The following is a 22,581-nucleotide window of genomic DNA, read 5'->3' as shown; positions in this document are numbered from 1 at the left end:
GCTTTGGGCAAGCTGGGCATCTAGCAATGCACAGAACTGACGGTGGTTTAATGCTTTTGCAATTATCTTGTTCACCATCTCGATGACAAGGTTCATCACCTCCATACACTCCGGTGGGAATGTTTGTGCACACAGTGCTTCTTGGTGCAAGATGCAGTGAAATGCAAGCAGATTTCGATCCAATGCTTTCTGTAGTAAAGTCACAAACCCCTTTTGTGATCCTCTCATACTGGGTGCCCCATCTGTAGCCACTGAAATCAGGTGGTTGGTGTTTATTCCATTGTCATTTAAACACTTCAGCACAGCCTCACATATGTCCTCCCTGCGTGTTTGGCCTTTCAGTGGTATTAATTCGACCATTTCTTCTTGCGGCCCACCAGAGTTCACATACCTGCATAACAGCGCTGCCTGTTCAATATCGATCACATCACACAACTCATCACAGGCAATTGAGTATGCTGGAGCTGAATTAATGTCCTTGATTTGCTGATTGGTGATGTTGCTTGCCATTTTAATGGCCCTTTCCTTCACTGTCTTTGCGGAGAGAGGCATGTCTTTAATTTTCTGTATTATCTCGGTTTTGTTTTTGAAGTCTGAAAATAGGTGCTCTGATATTTTAATGAATGAATCCTTCATGTAGTCACCATCTGTGAACGGTTTATCCACGCTTTATCATCTCCCGGGTTGCAACAAAACTAGCAGCAGTAGTGGAGTTTGGAGATGCAATCCACTTCTTGAATCTATCTTTGCGCTCCTGTAATTTCTCCAGAAGTAATGCAATCGCACTTTTTCTCTCACTCCCAACTGGGTACTCGGCTGCAAATGCAGCATGCCTTCCCTGGAAATGTCTTTCCACATTACTCTTTTTGTTATTTGACAACTTCTCATTACAAAGCAAACATGCAGGCAATCCTTCCGCATTGGCAATGAAAGCAAATGATTCGGTCCAAGAACTGTTGAATCCTCTGTTCTCCTCAGCTATCTTTCTCTTTTTCCCTTTGGGATCGGGGCCGTGCCTATAATCCCCGGGTCCTATATTCCCCGGGTCCTATGTTCCCCGATCGGGGAACATAGGACCCTTTCGAAAAAAAAGGGTCCCATATTCCCCGTTTTCCCCTAAAAAGGTCCTATACCTGCTGACCGGGGAACATAGGACCTTTCTTTATAAAAAGGGTCCTATGTTCCCCGGGTGCCCTAGGGGAACATAGGACCCTTTTGGGGAAAAGTGGGGAATATAGGGCCCTCTGTATACAAAAAGGTCCGCTATTCCCCGGTCTCATACAAAGCGGGGAACATAGGACCCGGGGACTATAGGACCCGGGGACTATAGGACCCGGGGACTATAGGGAGGACCCCTTGGGACCATGACACACCCGCCGGTTTGTTTGCAGCCGCCTCCTGTCTGGCACCACACCGAGCTGAAAGAAACGTGCGTCGCAGGCTATGACGTAAATCTTCGTTGACAGAAATGTTGAAATTAAATATTTATTATACACATTTTTACAGCATTGGAAAACTTTAAGACTGTTTGTCATGTTGTTCCTCCTACAGAACTTATATTAAAACAAGAAATATATTCACACCATCTCCCATTTTCATATTTTTGAAAAAGCTCCAGGGAGCCACTAGGGCGGCGCCAAAGAGCCACATGCGGCTCTAGAGCCGCGGGTTGCCGACCCCTGCCTTACACCGACCCAGCTCTCCAATGAGGTCTTGGCTTCCATGCTTCCTCATAATGAATTCTCTTCACTCCCTGTCAACGAGGCTACAGACACACTCTGTTCCTTACAACCCTCCTCTCTTAACAATCTCTGCCATCTAGCATCCAAACCTGCTTGTAATGCCCCCCCCCCGTCCATGGCTCACTGAGGTCATCAGAGAGCAAAGGGTGGGGCTCAGAGCGGCAGAGAGAAAATGGCGTAAAACCAGAGTCCACTGACATCAGTGACTATCAGTGTCTCCTAGCATCATTCTCCTCGATCTTCAAAACAGCTAAAACCACTTACTATCAGACAATTAGAGCCTACCTGTCTGAGCATGCAGCACAACTCCTGGTACAGGCTGTTGTTATATCATGCATCATGCATTGACTACTGCAACTCCTTATGGGCAGGTCTCCCTGCATGCACTTTCAAACTTCAGCATATGATCCAGAAAGCAGTCTGGTCTTCAACCAACCCAAAACAGCACATGTGACTCCGTTGTTTATAGCCCTCCACTGGCTCCCAGTTGCTGCCCACATCAAATTCAAAACCTTAATGCTTGCTTACAAAACAGCAACTAAAATGGCTCCTGCCTACCTGAACTCCCTCATTCAGGTCTACACTCGGTCCCGCTCACTACGCTCTGCCAATGAAAGGCACCTGGCACTTCTGCCACAACAGGGCCCTAAGTCACTAGCTGGACTCTTCTGCTCTGGAGTTCCCTGGTGGTGGAACGAGTTACCAAACTCCATTCGATCCACTGAGTCCCTCTCCATCTTTAAGAAGAAGCAAAAGACCCAGCTCTTTCTCGAACACCTCCACACACGATGGTATTAGTATGGGGGGGGGGTCACTTCTATGCACCCTATGCATTGCCTTGTCCACTGCCTGTTGACACCTATGTCCTATCGGACTTGAACCTAGTTTTTTGACACTTACTGTAACAATAGGAACTATTGTTAGGAACCATTGTTTAGTTCCTTGTTTACACAGGGGTCGTTTAGGTTGTTGCACCTGGAATAACGGACCGAGCATGATGCATAACCTTACGTGCCGAAGTTATTATTAAAGTTTATAGCCCCGTGGGGTTGAAACGAGTTGTAACGTCTCATTAGTAGAAGGTAACAACACACTTTAACATGGTGGCAGCGGCGGACGACTCGGTTTGAAGTTTGGTGCGGAAAAGTTTTTAGGAGCGGGAGAGCGGTTAGTGTTCCTAAGCAACGTTCAGTATATGTTAGCATTAGCTGCTAGCGTGAGACTGCCGTATGACATGGATGGGCTTAAACCACCGCAAACGTTATGTCTGGACTCAAGCAACCTTTCGAGGACATGGAAGACCTGGAGGGACGAGTTTGCTCTGTATGTGGATTTAGCCATGGCTGACGCCGATGACAAACAGAAGGTGAAACTGTTCAGCTATCTTGTCGGGGAGAGTGGCAGGGAACTTATGGACACGTTACTGGGCGACACACCGAAGGATGCATGGACGTTAGATGACGTTATCGAGAAGTTTGATGATCACTGCGACCCCAGCGTTAACGAGACTGTGGAACGTTATCGTTTTTTTACAAAAAACCAGGGCACCAGTGAAAATATAGACCATTATGTCATGGAACTGAGAGTGTTGGCAAGAACATGCAACTTTGGGACAGTGAGAGACTCGCTCATTCGGGATCGGATTGTGTGTGGAGGTAACAACACAATCGTAAGAGAAAGACTGCTCCGAGAGAAAAACTTGACACTGGACACATGTTTGCAGCTGTGCAGAGCCGCTGAGCTCTCAAAGGACAATGTGAAAACCATCTCGGGATCGATGGTGGAAGAGGTACATGCAGTGCAAGGAGCACAGTATCGGAAACAGACGAGCAACACTGTGGAGTGCAGATATTGTGGAAAAACGCATGAGAAAAGTAAACAAAAGTGCCCAGCGTTTGGGAAGAAGTGCACAAAGTGTGGAAGAGAGAACCACTTTGCAGCAAAATGCAGAGTAAAACCGGAACTAAGGAAAAATAAATATGTGAATAAAATAACAACTGAATCTGAGAGTGATGAATATGAAGATATTATCACCTGTGTAAAAGAAACTGAGAAAATGAAGAAAACTCAGCTTCTCTATGCTGGCATGCTTCTAGGCAAGGACATGATCAAATTCCAAATAGACTGTGGTGCCAGTTGCAATATCATCCCAATTAACCTGCTGAATCCAGATGCCAAATTAGAACACACGAAGAGTGTACTAGTAATGTACAATAAAACCAAATTAAAACCACTGGGAAAATGTAAAGTGAAAATAAGAAACCCGAGAAACAACAAGCTATATCGCTTAGAGTTCCAGGTGGTGAATGCAGCTGGTACAGTGCCACTGCTGGGTAGGAGAGCCAGTGAGGCCATGAAATTGATAAAAGTGCAATATGAAAACATCATGACAATAGACAGTATTGTCACAACAGAAACAACAACAGGACAGTGGATAATGGGACAAATTAAAGATGAGTATGCTGATGTGTTCATTGGCGATGGCTGCCTCGAGGGAAAATACAAAATAGAGGTGGACAGCACAGTGAAACCAGTACAGCTGCCAAAGAGGCGGGTCCCAGTCGCCATGATGAAACCACTGAAGGACGAGCTACAGGACCTACAGCAAAGAGGGATCATAACACCTGTGGAATGCAGTACAGATTGGATCAGTGCAATGGTGGTGGTACAGAAACCAAGTGGGAAACCAAGAGTGTGTATCGATCCCAAGCCTTTGAACAAAGCTCTAAAGCGCAGTCACTTCCCACTGCCAACCATTGAGGACATTTTACCGGACTTGTCAAAAGCAAAAGTGTTCACAGTGTGTGATGTCAAGAGTGGATTCTGGCATGTGCAGCTGGAGGAGGAGTCCAGCTATTTAACAACATTTGCCACTCCATTCGGACGTTACAGGTGGCTGAGGATGCCAATGGGGATAAGTCCGGCCCCAGAAATCTTTCAGAGAAAGCTCACACAAGCGCTGGACGGTGTACCGGGCTTGTACATTATAGCTGACGATGTACTGATCACAGGCCAAGGGGAAACACAGGAGGAAGCTGAGCGTGACCATGATGGAAAACTGAGACTGTTTCTTGAAAGATGCAGACAAAAGAACATCAAGCTGAACAAAGACAAATTCAAGCTGAGACAAAAGGAGACCACATACATTGGACACCGCCTGACGGCTGATGGACTCAGGGCGGATCCAGAGAAAGTGCTTGCCGTTGAGAAGATGCCGGCACCGACTGATGTGAAAGGAGTGCAAAGGCTGCTAGGTATGGTAAATTATCTAGCCAAGTTTTGTCCCCACCTCTCAGACCAGTGCATAGTGTTGAGAGATTTGACACACAAAAACAGGAGGTGTAACTGGATAGCACAGCATGAGGAGGCTTTCCTCAAATTGAAAGACACTATAGCAAAGGTCCCAGTACTGAAATATTACAACCCAGATGAGGAACTCACAGTGCAGTGTGACGCTTCAGACACAGGTTTAGGCGCAGCGCTCATGCAGATGGGTAAGCCAATAGCATTTGCAAGCAGAGCACTCACTCAAACAGAGCGTGGGTATGCACAAATAGAAAAGGAGTTCTTAGCAATGGTTTTTAGCATGGAAAGATTTCACCAGTACACATACGGCCGAAAAGTGACGGTGCAAAGTGATCACAAGCCGTTGGAAACAATAGTGAGAAAACCTCTACTAAGTGCACCCAAAAGGCTGCAGGGAATGATGCTGCGCATACAAAAGTATGATATAGATGTAGTATATGTGCCAGGTAGAGACATGCTGCTAGCAGACACTCTGAGCAGAGCTTATCTTCCTGAGAGTGCACCGGATGCAGAACTAGAGACTGTCAACATGGCACAACACTTACCTATCGCAGCAGACAGGCTACATGATATACGATCTGCCACAAAAGAGGATGAAACACTGCAGCTTCTCATCAAAATGATGCAGCAAGGATGGCCTGACGATAAGTCAAAAACACCAAGGGAAATCAAGCCCTACTTCTCATTCCAAGAGGAGTTAAGCCACCAAGATGGAATAGTGTTCAGGAGTGAGCGCGCTGTCATCCCTGATGCATTGAGGAAAGACATCACTTGCCGCCTACACGCATCACATCTGGGTGTGGAAGGATGCCTACGGAGGGCTAGGGAGTGTGTCTATTGGCAGGGCATGAACGACCAAATAAAATCATATATAGCAAAGTGTGACATCTGCAGATCAATGGACATTAAACAACAAAAAGAAACACTAATGTCACATGATGTGCCAAGCAGGCCGTGGGCAAAGGTGGGCACGGATCTGTTCATGTTTGAAAACAAAGACTACCTCATAATTGTTGATTTTTTCTCAAATTTTTGGGAAATAGATTACCTGGCAGATACCAAGTCAACCACAGTGATACGGAAGCTGAAAGCTCATTTTGCCCGCCAAGGTATCCCAGATATTGTAATCTCGGACAATGGCCCACAGTATTCGTCACAAGAATTCCAGAAGTTCAGTCGACTGTGGGGATTTCAACATAAAACCTCATCACCAGGTTACCCGCAAAGCAACGGCAAAGCTGAGTCAGCTGTTAAGACAGCAAAAAGACTCTTGCTCAAAGCCAAGGCTGCTGGACGGGATCCTTATCTCGCCCTTCTGGACCACCGCAACACACCATCACAGGGTACTGATACCACACCAGCACAGCGGCTGCTCAGTCGCCGTACCAAAACACTACTGCCAACCAAGGCAAGCCTGTTACAGCCGAAAGTTGTGCAGGTGAAACAGGATTTACAAAATAACCAACAACGGCAGAGGGCATACTACGACAGGTCGGCTAAAGACTTGGACACGCTTGCCCCAGGTGAATGTGTGAGAGTTCAGCCTCTCGCACCCCACACTGGCTGGAGAGTGGGCAAGGTGCTGAGGCCGGTCGATAGGAGATCCTATGAGGTCCAGCTGCACACGGGTGGTGTCATCAGGAGAAATCGCAGACACCTCAGGCATGCACCAGGGGCAATCTTCACTGACACTATGGACATGGAGATCAGCAGCCCCAGTCAGCCAGAGAGTGTTGAACCCGGACATTCAGAGAGTGTTCCTTCTCGCAGTGTCTTAGCAGGAAACAAAACCAAGGACACTGGTGACAGGGCCAACCCTGTTACCACCAGATCAGGCCGCTCTGTTGTGCAGCCGCAGCGATACAAAGACTTTGTGACCTCACATAGATGAATGGATCTGTAGCACTAATGGACTTTGGGGGGGGCATGAATGAAAAAGAAAAAAAAGTGAATCACAAATGTTGTGCAAATGTATTAAAGGTTCTACAAAAAAAAAAGAAGAAACTGAAAAGAGAAAGGATGTAACAATAGGAACTATTGTTAGGAACCATTGTTTAGTTCCTTGTTTACACAGGGGTCGTTTAGGTTGTTGCACCTAGAATAACGGACCGAGCATGATGCATAACCTTACGTGCCGAAGTTATTATTAAAGTTTATAGCCCCGTGGGGTTGAAACGAGTTGTAACGTCTCATTAGTAGAAGGTAACAACACACTTTAACACTTACCTGCATTGTCGCCTCCTGAGTAGATCCTTGCTTGTGTTGTATTAACTGCTAGCCCATGCAGACCGGCAGTTCTGACAGTCAACCTGGCTGGCGTTCGTTCTCTAGACGCTGGAGTTTTTGGACTATGTTGCACTGGGTGGACTGTGCTGTTTGTTTTGTTGGGGTTTTTTGCTTTGTTCTCTGTTTCTGTATGTTTTTGGAGAGTTTTTTTTTTGTTTTTTTATATGTGTTTTTGTCTTTTGTGTTGCACTGTTGTGGGCTGGGGGAAACGGAATTTCGTTATCTTAAATTGTTCCTGATTCCTGACTGAGTTTGATTTTACTTGCATTTACACAATTTGAATTCACAGCTGCATGGAGAATTTAGATATTTATAGACATTTGTTTAGACAGGTCCATAATTTTCCTGGCGAGGAGGATGTCTGAGGCTGTAATCAGGGAACACTTTCTAAGAGTTGCAAATCATCAGCCAGAACTTCCTTTTTATCCTCCTGTTTCCTTCATTCTAAATTAAGGTCAGGCTTTCATTTCTTTGCCTTTGCAGGAGCAGCTTCACTCTCGGCGGTCAGCATAATTCTCTCTCAGATGTTTCACGCCTCATTTCTGTTTTAGTAGCCCCTCTTCTTCATGCCCACCCCCCCCCCCCACAGATATGTGGAAAATGTCACCCTGTGCTTGTGGCATGCATGTGCATCCTCATGTGCGGAAGAACACATTATACAAACAATATAGGGACCCAATGCCTTGTAGTGCCACTAGTGGCAAAAACTACACTGGCTACTTTAAAAAAAAACAACAAAAAAAAACCAGTCGATTTAAGAAAAGCTTTCATGAGAGGATGAGTAATATGAGTATTCTCTGTTATGTGACTTTATTGATCACCAACAATCATTTAGACTAAAATCATCTCTATACTGTTTCACAATGGCAGATAAATGCTGAGGTCTGTGAATACTTCTGATGTTTGACAGTCTCTGTTTGGATTGAGGACTGTATTGAAAGCATCTCCTACTGTAATACTTGAGTCTGAAAAATCCACCAGTTTTGAAAATAAGGTGTGTAAAATATGGAAAGAAGTTTGGATTGTCATCATTAAACCTGCAGATATTAGCTGCTCAATTTGATCATTTCAATGTTGCCAATGACAATAGCTTCATTCTGAGTCTGCTGGGGTGGTTTTGTTTTAATCTGGAAATGTTTTATCAAGCAATATGGACACATCTGTTTTTAGACGTATACAATGAAAATGGGGTATAGTTGTTAACCCAATTGGTTTTCAGTTTAAGGTGCTCGGATATAGTTTTCTTCCTCATCATGATGAGGTGGTTAAGGATTTTGCTGTGCTTCGCCAGTGAGTCAGTAGCCCTTACATTCCAGCTAATAAACATATTAGCTAACATTATCATTACTTGTGTTAGCGGCTTTCACAGTTACCTGCACTATATTCCCACAATAGTATCACAGTGCTTACACCAATGTGACATTAACAGTTTCCCTTTTTACAATCATTTCCCCTGTCATATTATTACAAGAATGTCATCTGCATACATGTTGACACAGAGGACAATCAAATTAACTGAGTAAAACATGGAACATGAGAGTAATAACAGTAACGATAAAACTACAAATAATAATACAAACACGGATGGTGATTACATCTGTGCAGGTGGATAGGATCCCCGTAAGCTTTCAATCACTTTAAGTGATGTTCATTTTTTTCTTTTTATGACCATCTAACATGTACACTTATCAAATAAATGCAAAGTAATGAAACAGACATCTCTATTTTACTGGATTAACTGGCTAAAAGACAGTCTACTGTAACACGGGATCAGCTTCTTCAAACACAAATTTGAGGTAAGTGATGTTACTGAAACCTGTAGTCTAACATACATGTTTAATAACAGTTGGCCGAGGCCTAAAAATGAAACTACTAAGTCTGTGACATTTTAGGGTATCTAGTGATTTGAAAGGCAGATTTTCGGAGCAGAGGTGGCACCATTACCATAAAAAAGTACTTGAACAATTCTTTAAATTTCCAATGTATGAAAGTGATCACATTCAGCAGACAGTTTGACCACAACAGCCAAATTATTTTAACACATTAGTATAGGAATGATCCTGTCTGGCAAATCTGATCAGTATAAGCAGCAAGTTTGATTGCTATAATCTTATTAGTGCCCGTATACTCTCTCTGAATGTTCTGAGGACAGATAAAAGAGGTTATGTGATGTCACACAGTCCATCAAACATTTTCTCATCCCTTTACTCCAGCCCAAAAACAACCACACTATGCACTGTATTTCTTGCAAATGTGGAGACAAAGTACTTGTTTGAACAGCATCTACTTCAAAATAGCACTGCTGAAAGGGAGTGTCTGAATAGTTGAGACACGTATTTTGCAAACACCGCGTCTCAGTTACTTTCAAACCCCAAAACACGCTGCACCAGAAATTGGTCCACCCCAAGGATTGGGTCCCCCCGGCACAAACAGCAATATAGTGTACGCTGTTTAGTGCCAAGAGGATTGCCGTGACTTGTACATTAGGGAAACTAAACAGACGTTGGTCAAGCGGATGGCACAACACAGAAGAGCTAACACGTCAGGCCAGGACTCCACAGTCTACACCCATCTACAGGCCAGTGGACACTCTGTCAAGGATGAGGATGATGGAAGACGGCGGCACGAATTCACGTTTGCAGCCGCCTCACCCAATACCGGTGTGGGAAGATGACAGCACAAACTTACATTTGCAGCAGCTTCACCCCAAGGATTGGGTCCATGCAGTGTCTTTGTCCACATCTGCATCTAAGTTTGTGTCTTCGTTTGATGGCTGGGAGAGCTGGCGCTGGATCAGCTGGGGGAGCCTGGTCTGCTGCGTCCTGTGGGCCCAGGGAACAGAGCCATGCCTGGAGCTGCACCTGAACAGGAAAAATCGAGGGCAGTCTGACAGGACGCGGAAGCAGGGCAGGCTATGCTAACGGCTAGCCCATGCAGACCGGCAGTTTCGATACCACCGAGGGTGGTCTGGCGGCGACCTTGCCTAGCATTGACTGTGTTTTTGGTGTCATCATGTTGAGTGTGGGGAGGTGTATCGAAGGTGTCTGGCTGGGAGAGCTGGCGTTGGCTCGGCTGGGGGAGCCTGGTCTGGTGCATCCTGTGGGCCCAAGGACCACGGCCCTGGCTGGAGCTGCACCCGACGAGGAAACACCGAGGGCAGTCGACAGGATGCGGAAGCGGGCAGGCTAAGCTAACTGCTAGCCCATGCAGACCGGCAGTTCCGACAGTAATCCTGGCGTTCGCTCTCTTGAACAGTGAATTTTATTTATTTTTATATATATGTTGGATGTATGTGTTTTTGTAGTTTGTTTTTTTTTCTTTGTAGTTTGGATGTGTTTTTGTCTTTGTGTTGCACTGCCGTGGGCTGGGGGACGCAAAATTTCATTTCGTTTCATGTGCGCAGTTGCATGGAATGAAATGACAAATGTTCCTGATTCCTGACTGATCCCTGAACCGGGGGGGGGGGGGGGGCTAAGAGTATATCTGTCACTATCTTACAATGCTGTGATTGCAAACATTCCCAAATCCTCTGTGAATAGTACACATGGCCATTGTAAATCTAATTAATGGTCATGGTAATTAGGATATGAAACTGATGGTTGGTTTGGGTCGTTATGCCATTGTATTGTTTATCAGGGTGGGGACACCTGCAATCAGTTGAGACTGAAGAGGTCACTTGGATGATGATGAAACGTATCTGTCAATAAACACTGTAGCCACTGGCCACATGAACTGATTCAACCTTCTTTGACCTTGTTTGCTCCCCAGTAACAGCATATTTTTTTTCAACAATTAATGCCAAAAAAAGAAAAAAGAAAATGATAAAAAAAAACATCAAAATGTAATCGCCCTAACCTCCTCTGAAACAGCAGGTCTTGTGATTGTGTCACTGAATCCGATCGGGCAGGCAAGCATAACATTCCCACCAATAAGATCATAAAATGCCCCCCCCCTTCCAGTACCAAAAAAAAAAACCTGTGAGGGACAAAATTGCACGATTCAATCAAATCCGGAAGGATCAAATCACATCCTCCCTATATGTTGTCCCGCCCTAATATCCTGTTTGACTTGGACACGCAATCACACTATGGAAGTGAGATGCACTCTGAATGCCGGTTCACCTCATCTTTAAATTCCCGTCTCCCGGCCTACTTAAAGAACACGGCATTCCGCAACATTTCAGGGAGGAGCAGTGGTTGCTAGAAAATTCTGAATGTTATTTCTTAGCATATCGTATCAGAGCTGAGGGGTAGCTGTGGTTTGACATATGAACCGTGAAGAGTTCTGCAGTTCCAGTCCAGGGATTTGAGCAGGCAGCCTGAAAGTGGAACTTCTCTGGAGTAGAGATTGCAGGCGATAATTCACTTAGCCTGCGGTCCAGAGTCCCGGGGCGTGGTGCTGTGGAAACTCAGAAAAGAGGCTACTGATGAAGGATGTGCTTTGTACACTGTACCTCCGTCTTCCTGTCATTGCAGAGATAAGGACATCTCAGTAGTCGTGTTTACTGACAGGAAGTAACAAACTGTACTGGGACGCAGAGCCTCACAAACAACACATTCCAGTCCTAACCGAGCACACAAACACGGCTAGGCGCACACGCACACACGCTCAAGCATTTATGGGTAAACAGTTTGCCCAGATAAACATCCCCCTCCCACACACACACACACACACACACACACACGTTAATGAGAAATTACCACTAACCTTCCCAAAGCATCTTCTCAGCTCGACCATGAATGAATCAGCCTTACCTTAAAATGTGTTGACACAACACACACTGGGTTTAAACTACAAAAGACCATAGAATCAAACACTGTGTTTTGTGATGCCTGGCATAAAAACCTGTTTTTCGCCCTGAGGCAAACAGAACAGAATAGGTCCTGAAACGGGTACAAGGTTCACACCTGGACATGGTGACTGCAGGTACAAACAGTTACACACAGTTGAAGTTGGGTGACCAGAAAGCTGGTGGATTGGGAAAAGTCAGTGTTAAGTAGAAAGCCAAAAAGCACAACAGTTTTGGCCTCGGGACATCCAAAATGTATTGGTGCTCAAGTTATTTTTTACACTTCGCTGCCACACTGACTACCAAATAAATGACGTGGCCCTGAGGCTTCCTGGGGAACCACGCTACATGTCGCTGTTAGAAGTGATGTGGTTTGAGGTCAAATCAGCAGGTTGACAGACTCGATGAGGGCTTGCCTATGATGGTTAGTTTCAGAAAATGCTCCGCACCCTTTCATCTGCAAATCATTCATCAAATTTCCACATTTCCAGGAGTCCTACGCGCGGGACTCTGGTTAGAGCGAGGCTCTCCATCCATCCATCCATCCATCCATCCATCCATCCATCCATCCATCCACTATCCAGACCACTTATCCAGCTCTCAGGGTCACGGGGATGCTGGAGCCTATCCCAGCAGTCACTGGGCAGCATGCGGGGAGACACCCTGGACAGGCTGCCAGTCCATCACAGCCCCCCCCACCCACCCACCCACACACACATACTCACACCTAGGGACAATTTAGTACAGCTGATTCACCTGACCTGCATGTCTTTGGACTGTGGGAGGAAACCGGAGCCCCCGGAGGAAACCCACACAGACACAGGGAGAACATGCTAACTCCACACAGAGGACGACCCGGGACGACCCCTGAGGTTAGACTACCCCGGGGCTCGAACCCAGGACCTTCTTGCTGTGGGGCAACCGCACTAACCACAGCGCCACCATGAGGACTAGGCTTTACAAGTCTTAAAGTAACATTATGATAGACAGAACAAGTGCATGAAAACATTACTACACAATAAATACCTTGACTAATGACACCGCATGTATAAACAGAACAGCTACAGTACTTAGCACTTAGTAAAAGGAAACAAGTACAGAAAAAACCCTAACTACACTGCATACAGGGTACTAGAGGCCCGGGTGTACTGACCGTGGTACTTGACGGGTGTCATTTGACATGCCATATTTGACCCTTGTGGCTCAGGCCCTGCAGGTCCAACAGGCCACCCGCGGCAGCACAAACCACAACCAGCAGCGTTTTGGTCACTCTGTTGATGTTCCATAATTGACACAAGTTTGGAGTAGGAGCGTCAAGGCCGTTGTGACAAGCCCACTAATGATACTTCTGCTTCTCATTCAGCCATCTGACACAATCGCAGTACATGCACATCAACTTCCAATAAGTTCTTGCCTTAAAGGGTGCAGCTGCCTATGGACACAGTTACATTGCATTCAATGCACAAGTGTGACTGGGTACATGAGGTGCTACCCAGCAGGCGCAAGAAATAACTAATATAACAAAACAAAGCAACTACCAACATTTCATGATGCAGAATGAAAAGACTTATGATGACTATTTTATCCATACCTTTAAAGTGCAATGTGAATTACAACAAATCATAGCTAAAGTTGGTACACAGCACAGCTGCCAACATCTGTCATTTTCAAAACCCCTCAGCAGAGATTGTTTGCTGCAAACACTACATACATAAACTCTACACAAACACTACATACATAAACTCTACATAAACACTACATACATAAACACTACATAACACTACATACATAAATTACATAAACACTACAAACATAAACGCTACATAAACACTACATACATAAACACTACATACGTACATAAACACTACATAACACTACATATATAAACTACATAAACACTACAAACATAAATGCTACATAAACACTACATATATAAACACTACATAAACCCTTTATACATAAACACTACATATGTACATTAAACACTACATAAACACTACATACATAAACATGACATAGTACATAAACACTACATAAACACTACATACATAACCACTACATAAACACCATATAAACACGACATACATAAACACTACATAAACACCACACCACATAAACACGACATACATATACACTACATGAACACTACATCGTACATAAACACCACATAGACACGACATAAACACTACATAAACATCCATCCATCCATTATCTTAACCACTTATCCTGCTTTCAGGGTCACGAGGATGCTGGAGCCTATTCCAGCATTAAACTCTACTTACACAAACACTACATAACCACTACATACATAAACACTACATAAACACTACTTACATAAACACTACATAAAAACTGCATACATAAACACTATATAACCACTTCATACATAAACACTACATAAATAAACACTACATAAATACTACATGGTTTGCAGACAAGAGCAAGTAAAGCCAACATCTTTGGAGACAAAAACAACAACAGCCCAAATTGTCAAATTAAAAAAAAAATCATTTCTTTTTGCAGGCAACAATCTGGTACACACACACACACACACACACACACACACACACACACACACACACACACACACACACACACACACACATATATATATGCCGTATATCTAAAAAGGGCATCAACTTTAGCAGCTGCAGTGAGAGCACGTGCACGTGAAGCTGGTGTTATAGGAAGGGTGAAAAAACATGGAGTCACAGACACTGAACACAAGCTGGTGTCTCAAAAAGCAGCCATGGAGTCACAGACACTGAACACGAGCTGGTGTTTCAAAAAGTAGGTAAAATAATTCTGCATCCGACTTGCTGCTGAGCGCTCTACCGTTGCCTTCTGAACTGAGGAAATGTTCTACCTCTAGACTACTGTCAGTTTCATATTCAGGTGGGTCTAAGCAATCCTCAGCAAAAGTTAGCAAGTGCTACATACATTTTGAAATAACACTGCAAAATAATCTGCCCCCATACTTCTTTTTTTTTTGTTGCATCGTGAACGTTCAAACTAACTAACAGCAAGAAGGGACGAGAAGAAACGCTGGTCTGCAGCTCTCCTGATTTTCTGTCTGTTTACGGCACCATCAGCAGCCACACAGACCTGGTTTTTCTTCAGTGCATCTACCTACTTGATGGCTGTTGAGATGGAGAAAGAGTTTGAGCTAATATTTTCAAAACTGTTCTAAATCAAAATCACTGATAGCCACTGTAAACCAGGAAGTGATATTTTAGATCAGGCACAGCTGAAGGTTGGAGATGGTGCCCAAACACGCTATTAAGAGCGCCTCCGAGAGTGACGTCTGATTCCACCAGATGACGAGTCTTCAGCTGATGGCACAGAGCACTCCCTCATTCACCAGTCTCTAAACACATGCACCCAAATTAATCATCCATCCATCCATTACCCAAGCCGCTTATCCTGCTCTCGGGGTCGCAGGGATACTGGAGCCTATCCCAGCAGTCACTGGGCAGCAGGCAGGGAGACACCCCAGACAGACCGCCAGGCCATCACCAGGCCAAGGCACAGCAATATAAGTCTGTATAAATACCACCAAGATAAGGGTTGGCGGTGGCATGGTGGTGCAGTGGTTAGTGTGGTCGCCTCACAGCAAGAAGGTCCTGGGTTCGAGCCCCGGGGTAGTCCAACCTTGGTGGGTCATCCCGGATCATCCTGTGTGGAGATGCATGTTCTCCCCGTGTCTGCGTGGGTTTCCTCCAGGGGCTCCAGTTTCCTCCCACAGTCCAAAGACATTTACGTCAGGTGAATCAGCCGTACTAAATTGTCCCGAGGAACGAATTGGTGTGTGTGTGTGTGTGTGTGTGTGTGTGTGTGTGTGTGTGTGTGTGTGTGTGTGTGTGTTGGCCCTGTGATGGCCTGGTGGCCTGTCCAGGGTGTCTCCCCACCTGCCGCCCAATGACTGCTGGAATAGGCTCCAGCATCCCTGCAACCCTGAGAGCAGGATAAGCGGTTAAGATAATGGATGGATGGCTGGATGGATAAATACCACATCCATATAATAAAATAAATCTTAACAGAGAGCTTTTGAGTACGAATGGAAAGTGATATGAATTAAGATCCCAGCTGAACATCATCCCTCTTAACAGACAGCCTTCTAGATCATAGTATCCAAACCTGAACTTCATCCCTCTTAACAGACAGCCTTCTATATCACAGTATCCCACCTGAACTAAATCCCTCTTAACAGACAGCCTTCTACATCATAGTATCCAAACCTGAACTTCATCCCTCTTAACAGACAGCCTTCTATATCATAGTATCCAAACCTGAACTTCATCCCTCTTAACAGACAGCCTTCTATATCATAGTATCCAAACCTGAACTTCATCCCTCTTAACAGACAGCCTTCTATATCATAGTATCCCAGCTGAACTTCACCCCTCCTAACAGACCGCCTTCTATATCATAGTATCCCAGCTGAACGTCATCCCTCTTAACAGACAGCCTTCTATGTCGTAGTATCCCAGCTGAACGTCATCCCTCTTAACAGGCAGCCTTCTATATCATAGTATCCCAGCTGAACTTCACCCCTCTTAACAGGTAGCCTTCTATATCATAGTATCCCAGCTGATCTTCATCCCTCTTAACAGACAGCTTTCTATATCATAGTATCCCAGCTGAACGTCATCCCTCTTAACAGGCAGCCTTCTAGATCATAGTATCCCAGCTGAACTTCATCCCTCTTAACAGACAGCTTTCTATATCATAGTATCCCAGCTGAACTTCACCCCTCCTAACAGACCGCCTTCTATATCATAGTATCCCACCTGAACTTCATCCCTCTTAACAGACAGCCTTCTATATCTCAGTGCCTTTAATGTGCAGGTTGTTAGAACACATCACTAGTAAAAACTGAATACACTGATAAAACAATAATATTACCATGAAGTCAACTTGAGTGAGGTAACATGCAGAATGGTTCCTCCTCTTTTAGTTATCTCATTAGGCTTTCAGCAGTGCTGTGATGCACCCCAGTTCCTGTTCATCCTCTCTGTTCACTCTCACTCCTCCCATCCAGTCCATAGGACAGAGCATTGTTTAGCATGGGAGAGTTGCTCACATGGAACAGGGACTTCATTGAAACTGAGACTACATGCAAATGGATGATGACTGGCACTGTCAAAATAAAGATCTACTACGTCATCTGAATAGCAGGGATTTTTTCAATGAAAACAGACTTGAAATTGTATTACTGTATATGCCCATGTTCCAAACAGTGCTCACTTTTGTTGGGAATGGCTGCGTGTAGTCTAGGTAGCTATTTGCGAATCAATGTATCTTCGTGTTTTATTAAGGGACAAAGGAATGAAGACATTACAGTGATTAAGCTGAATTCAGAGCAACTGCACACAACATTGAGGGCTGTTAGCCGTTAAAGGGTGCCAATCTGCAGTTGTTTTTTGTTTGTTTGTCTGTTTTGGGTTTTTTTTTACGGAGGCCAGTGACTACCAGATAGGACACCCTGCTGCCCACGTACACATATACATAAGATGGATCTGGACTCTAGACTAGAGGAAGAGTCATTTACAGAGTGAAGGGTATTGAGAAGTATGGCCCCGAGTGTCTTCCCAGATAGCAAAACTGCTGTGGCCCGGACCTGTCCCACACCGACACTTTTCTCCGGCCCACATACTGCATGGAATGATGGCACTTGGGCGGTCTGTTACTGTTTGCCAGATCTGGGCCAGAACCAAGCCATAGCAACGCTGCACGTGCCACATATTTGCCAAAGGTGGCCCATATTATTACTATTGTTGCTGCAGTGTTGAGGAGCCAAAACACACAAGAATTTTACTCTCTTGTACTTGTATATTGAGACATAACAAAAAGAATCTTGAATTTGTTTTGTGATATTTGGGCCATATTCACCATTTACCACAAGGGCCACTTCAGGGTCACATCCAGATTAAATCCAGAGAGCACCGCATCTTTGCCAAAAAAGGCCAACATTTAATTTGGCGTATTTGGGCCATATTTGCTATTATACATGTGGGCTACTTCAGGCACACATCCATTTTGTCAGGGCCAGAAGAAGGCCACCAGCACCGCATCATTGCCTGAAGTGGCCCACTTCCAGATACTATCTGGGTTGTGGTGCAACCACCCCACAGCTAACCTTACACTCAAATCCACACAGCCTCGTGGGCCCTTCTTCCACAAAAACCATTTACCACATTTCTATATTCCTTTAATCCACACTGCTGCTTGGCCAGACATGCCAGAATGAGCAGATGAAGCCTTATGCACATCCATACATGCACATACACCTGTTTATACATACACACAGCCAGCCTGAACCCCCAACACACATCAGTGGACTCGAATAACAAAAATGTTGCTGTGTTCAGGTTTTAGACAAAACTTAGATACGACATAAAACACAATTTTGCATACTTATCATGTTATACCATAGCCTATTACATCTGTTTCCGAAATAATACACCATGTCGCAGCCTCTTCATTCTACCTCCTACCAGAGGGACTGTTTTACACTCAGATTAAACACCACACTCGCTTTGTATTTTCGTGTAGTTTCAGAACAGGTCGAGTTGGAATTTAAAATGAGTTTAAAGGCTCTCTAGAATCGGGAGAACATATATGACTGGTTCTTCTGAGCAACACCATGTAACGGGATATTTCTCTCGGAGGACAGACGGCGCACAACAGGTGTGTTCGTGTTGGTCGTCAACTGGTGGACCTGACTTGTCGAGGTTGACGTAAGGCTGTGGTCTACCTCCACATTTAGTAAAACTACGAGTTTGTGGCTTACGTCAGAGCTGAAGCTTTTGTTTTTGTTTTTGTGGAATGCACTGAAACTACTGAATGTTATGAATGTTAAACGTTGTCCGACTTACTCCAACAGTTGCGTCTTCGCTCGGATACGCGGTCCTCTCCGGTCCACCTTTCTTGTCAGGCGGTCCAAACAGCCCACTTCTCTAGCCAAGTGCAGAATCAACGCGCCGTCGCACTGGAAAACTGGTATTCTAGTGTCTGGGTTATGCTGCGAAACAGCTTACCAAGGGTGCCGGTACCTCTATCCGGTGACGGGATCTCTTCCCTCGCCGCTCCCTGGGCCACTTGCGTGTGTACTGAACTGACTGACTCACTTCCTGAAGCAGTTCGTCGTTCTCAGTTCGTCGTTCTCGGCCGCTTCAGCGGCGCGGCTCCACACAGTGATTCGCTCGCAGGGATACAGAGCGAGTGATTCAAGCTGCTCGTTCGCAGGAGGAATGGGGCGCATTCAAGACAGCAAACACACAGCTGAGTCGGGTTGCTAACATTTCTCTGCCCTGATTTAACAACGTCGGTCGCTTATTTTACATTGATCTGATATTCTTTTTCAAGCTCCTTACCAAAATAACTCAGAACAAAAAGGCAATGAAAACATCTCTGATTTTGGAAAAAATACTAAACACATTAGATAAATGTGTTTGATATTTAATTTTGCACTGTTTTTTTCTGAAAGACTCCTAACACAGTGGCTCTTATCATCATCATCATCTGATCATCGACCTCATACGTTTATTTTTGTGTTAACCTTTCTTTGGTTATTTATTTTATTTTATTTTATTCTTTTTATTTTCTCTTTTTTTGCAACGTATTATATTTAAATTATAATGATTATCTTTTTACGTTTTGACTTTCCCCTGTACTGAAACTGAAAATATTGTATTGTTGCAATATAAAAAACAAATTGTACATGATAAAAATGAATAAAAAAATGGAAAAAAAACAAACAAAAAAACGACAACATTGGTCTTGGACTGCAATCCAGTCCAGCCAGCAGTCTTCTCCATTGCTGCTTCCTTCCCTGTGGAAGTCCCTCCCCAAACACATCAGAAAACTGCACCCATCTGTCCATATCCCGTCCCATCCCATCCCCCGAACCGCTCATCCTGCTCTCGGGGTCGCGGGGATGCTGGAGCCTATCCCAGCTGTCACTGGGCAAATCATTAATCACAACTCACTTCTTCAGAATTGCTTTTAATGTGTGATTAATTTTGTGGGGTTTATGCTTTTAGTGTGTTATTTTTACATTTATTTTAACTTAGATAAACTGTGTGAAAAGCGCTGTGTAAATACGGCGGCCTGTCCAGGGTGCCTGTGACTGCTGGGATGGGCTCTAGCATCCCCGCGACCCCGACAGCAGGATGAGCCGTTGAGATAATGGATGGATGGATTATTATTATTATTGTTGTTGTTGTTATAGGCTAACATTTCACGTTACTACGCACAGTGCCGCACGCACGCAACACGCACGCACGCGCACACACACACACACACACACACACACACACACACACACACACACACACGAAGTAGGACCAAATATTTTATTTGATAATTAGGTGTCACGTGCTGCAGCTTTCAGTTTGCAAACGGCATCTTTATCCAACTAGATCCCAGCTCGCGGGCTTATCCTTCACGTTTCAGTTCACTGAGTGGGACTACGGAGTTGGAGCTCCGGTCAAGCACTGGACGATTCGGTGAACACATCTTTTAAATGAGCCGATTCTAATGACTCAGTACACTGTAAGGAATCGCTTTGCCCATCGCTACACTGCACAAGCTGGCGGAGAAACCACTTTCAATAAATCAACCTACACCGCGAGGACTCCGGTACGTGAAGGGGAGGAACTTCTCTACATCAGGCTCCAACACACACACACACACACACTGTGGCATTAGAGAAACACCGGCAGTGCGTTATGTGCGACATGAAATAGGTTTTTATGCATGCTCAATAATCCAGGTAAGAAAATCAAAGAAAGGTGAATCAGTTCATCTGGACACAGCGTTTATTGAGGGAAACGTTTCATCATCATCTAAGTGACCTCTTCAGTCTCAACTGACTGCAGGTGTCCCACCCTTATACCGTGGCATGACGACCGAAAACGATCGGTTTCATATGCAAAGTGTCGTGAGCATTAACAACCGTTATAATAGGATTGGGAATGTTCGCAATCACAGCATTGTAATGTAGCCGGGTGGTAAATCTGTTAAATCTGTTAAAGGATTTTCCACTTAAATTTAGTATAGTTTAACTGTTAATATATGTAATTGTTACACTGTCAAGCAATGTAAAATGTAATTTGATGTATTTAAATTGTGAAGCAGATTGTGAGTGTATTTTTATAGTTTTGGTTGTCATTGCATGTTTTGACCAGTAAGTGGCAGTGTTGCGGACTTTTATTGTAACTCCGTGCAAGTTATCCAAGTGCATCTTGGGTACTCTTTCTGCAAGTTATCCAAGTGCATCTTGGGTATTCTTTCTTTTTTCTTGTGTGAACCACCTGAAGATTGTGGTGTGAGGGTGCTCTGACTCCGTAGTAAGTAGGTGTAAATATCTTGTGAAATATACCTGTAACATTATTCCAAACAATATTGCATGTCGGTAATTTGACATGATGGTTTCATTTAGACGCTACTGGAGTTGATGTTCGGTGATTTTGGGCGCGAGCCGTCGACCACTGTCCGCCATTGCAGGCATGACAAGGTAATGTTGGCGTGCATAAAGCCACACCATGCCATTGTATTTGGGTAGTAAGGGAAATGTAAAGGTTTTATATGCATTTTAATTCTGTTTAAAGGTAACTGACAGAGTGAGAAGTTGCGCAATCTTCAGGAAGTTCCACATGTCTTTGTTAAACCCTGTTTAACATACATAGTCCACTGCCGTATTTTGCACCGTATTTTGTATTTATTATTTTCCTTTTAAAATCTTTTCTGTTAAACTTGCCACATCTGTGAACATTTACGAGCTGTTTGCTCGAAAGACACAGGAATTTATGCACTCAGTAAAACGATCTGCATTCGAAGGTTCAAACAACAAAATTAAAGCTACAAGAACCCCGGAAGTAATTGTGTCCTGTGTGGTATCTAATTCCACGGGCTACAGTAAGATGATGACAGATGTACTCTTACCCTCCCTCCTCGATTCAGGGATGGTCGTTCCCGCTTTACACAGATGGCCTCTTTGACTCCCCGTTCAAACCAGCGCCCCCCCCCCCCTAGTATTGGCCCTTTGCACGTGACGTCACGGCCCACTCGCGGGAAATATGAACGCCATGACGGACGGCAGGAAGTGATAGACCGGGAAATTCAAAAGCGAACAACAAAAACAAACAAAATATTGCGACGGATGAGTAGCTATTATAGTTTAAATTTAAGTGATGGCTACCAATAGTCAGAGTAATGTTGTGGAGTTGTCCTGTGAAGTGAGTCACCTTGTAGGACGGCACAAAGAGCGATATGTGGAGAAGCTAGCGATAGCAGGGTTAGCTACCGACCCGTACCTTCTTTCTACCGATGTGTTCACGGATCTAGAAAAATCGTCCAGTCTGCCCGAGTTCAATCCACACTATCTGTACCACTATGTTACCAACGGAGTGTCCCCATACACAGGTGCTGACCTAAAAGCATACAAAAGTCTGG

General features: G+C 44.5%; 1 protein-coding gene across 1 annotated transcript in view; it reads right to left on the bottom strand.

The window, feature by feature from the left end:
• LOC130111823 (tight junction protein ZO-2-like) overlaps positions 1-19,387 on the bottom strand; it is a 178,819-nt gene extending 159,432 nt beyond the window's left edge. Inside the window, exons 1-2 of the mRNA XM_056279117.1 lie at positions 19,254-19,387; positions 19,002-19,080 (exon numbers count right to left, since the gene is read on the bottom strand). Coding sequence (XP_056135092.1) covers positions 19,002-19,080; positions 19,254-19,387 — 213 coding nt within the window. The remainder of the gene's footprint in view (positions 1-19,001; positions 19,081-19,253) is intronic.
• Positions 19,388-22,581: the final 3,194 nt, after the last annotated feature.

Source organism: Lampris incognitus, chromosome 1 (assembly GCF_029633865.1).
Source record: "Lampris incognitus isolate fLamInc1 chromosome 1, fLamInc1.hap2, whole genome shotgun sequence".
In the NCBI taxonomy this organism is placed as follows: Eukaryota; Metazoa; Chordata; class Actinopteri; order Lampriformes; family Lampridae; genus Lampris; species Lampris incognitus.
This window is presented reverse-complemented; position numbering and strand designations above follow the sequence as displayed.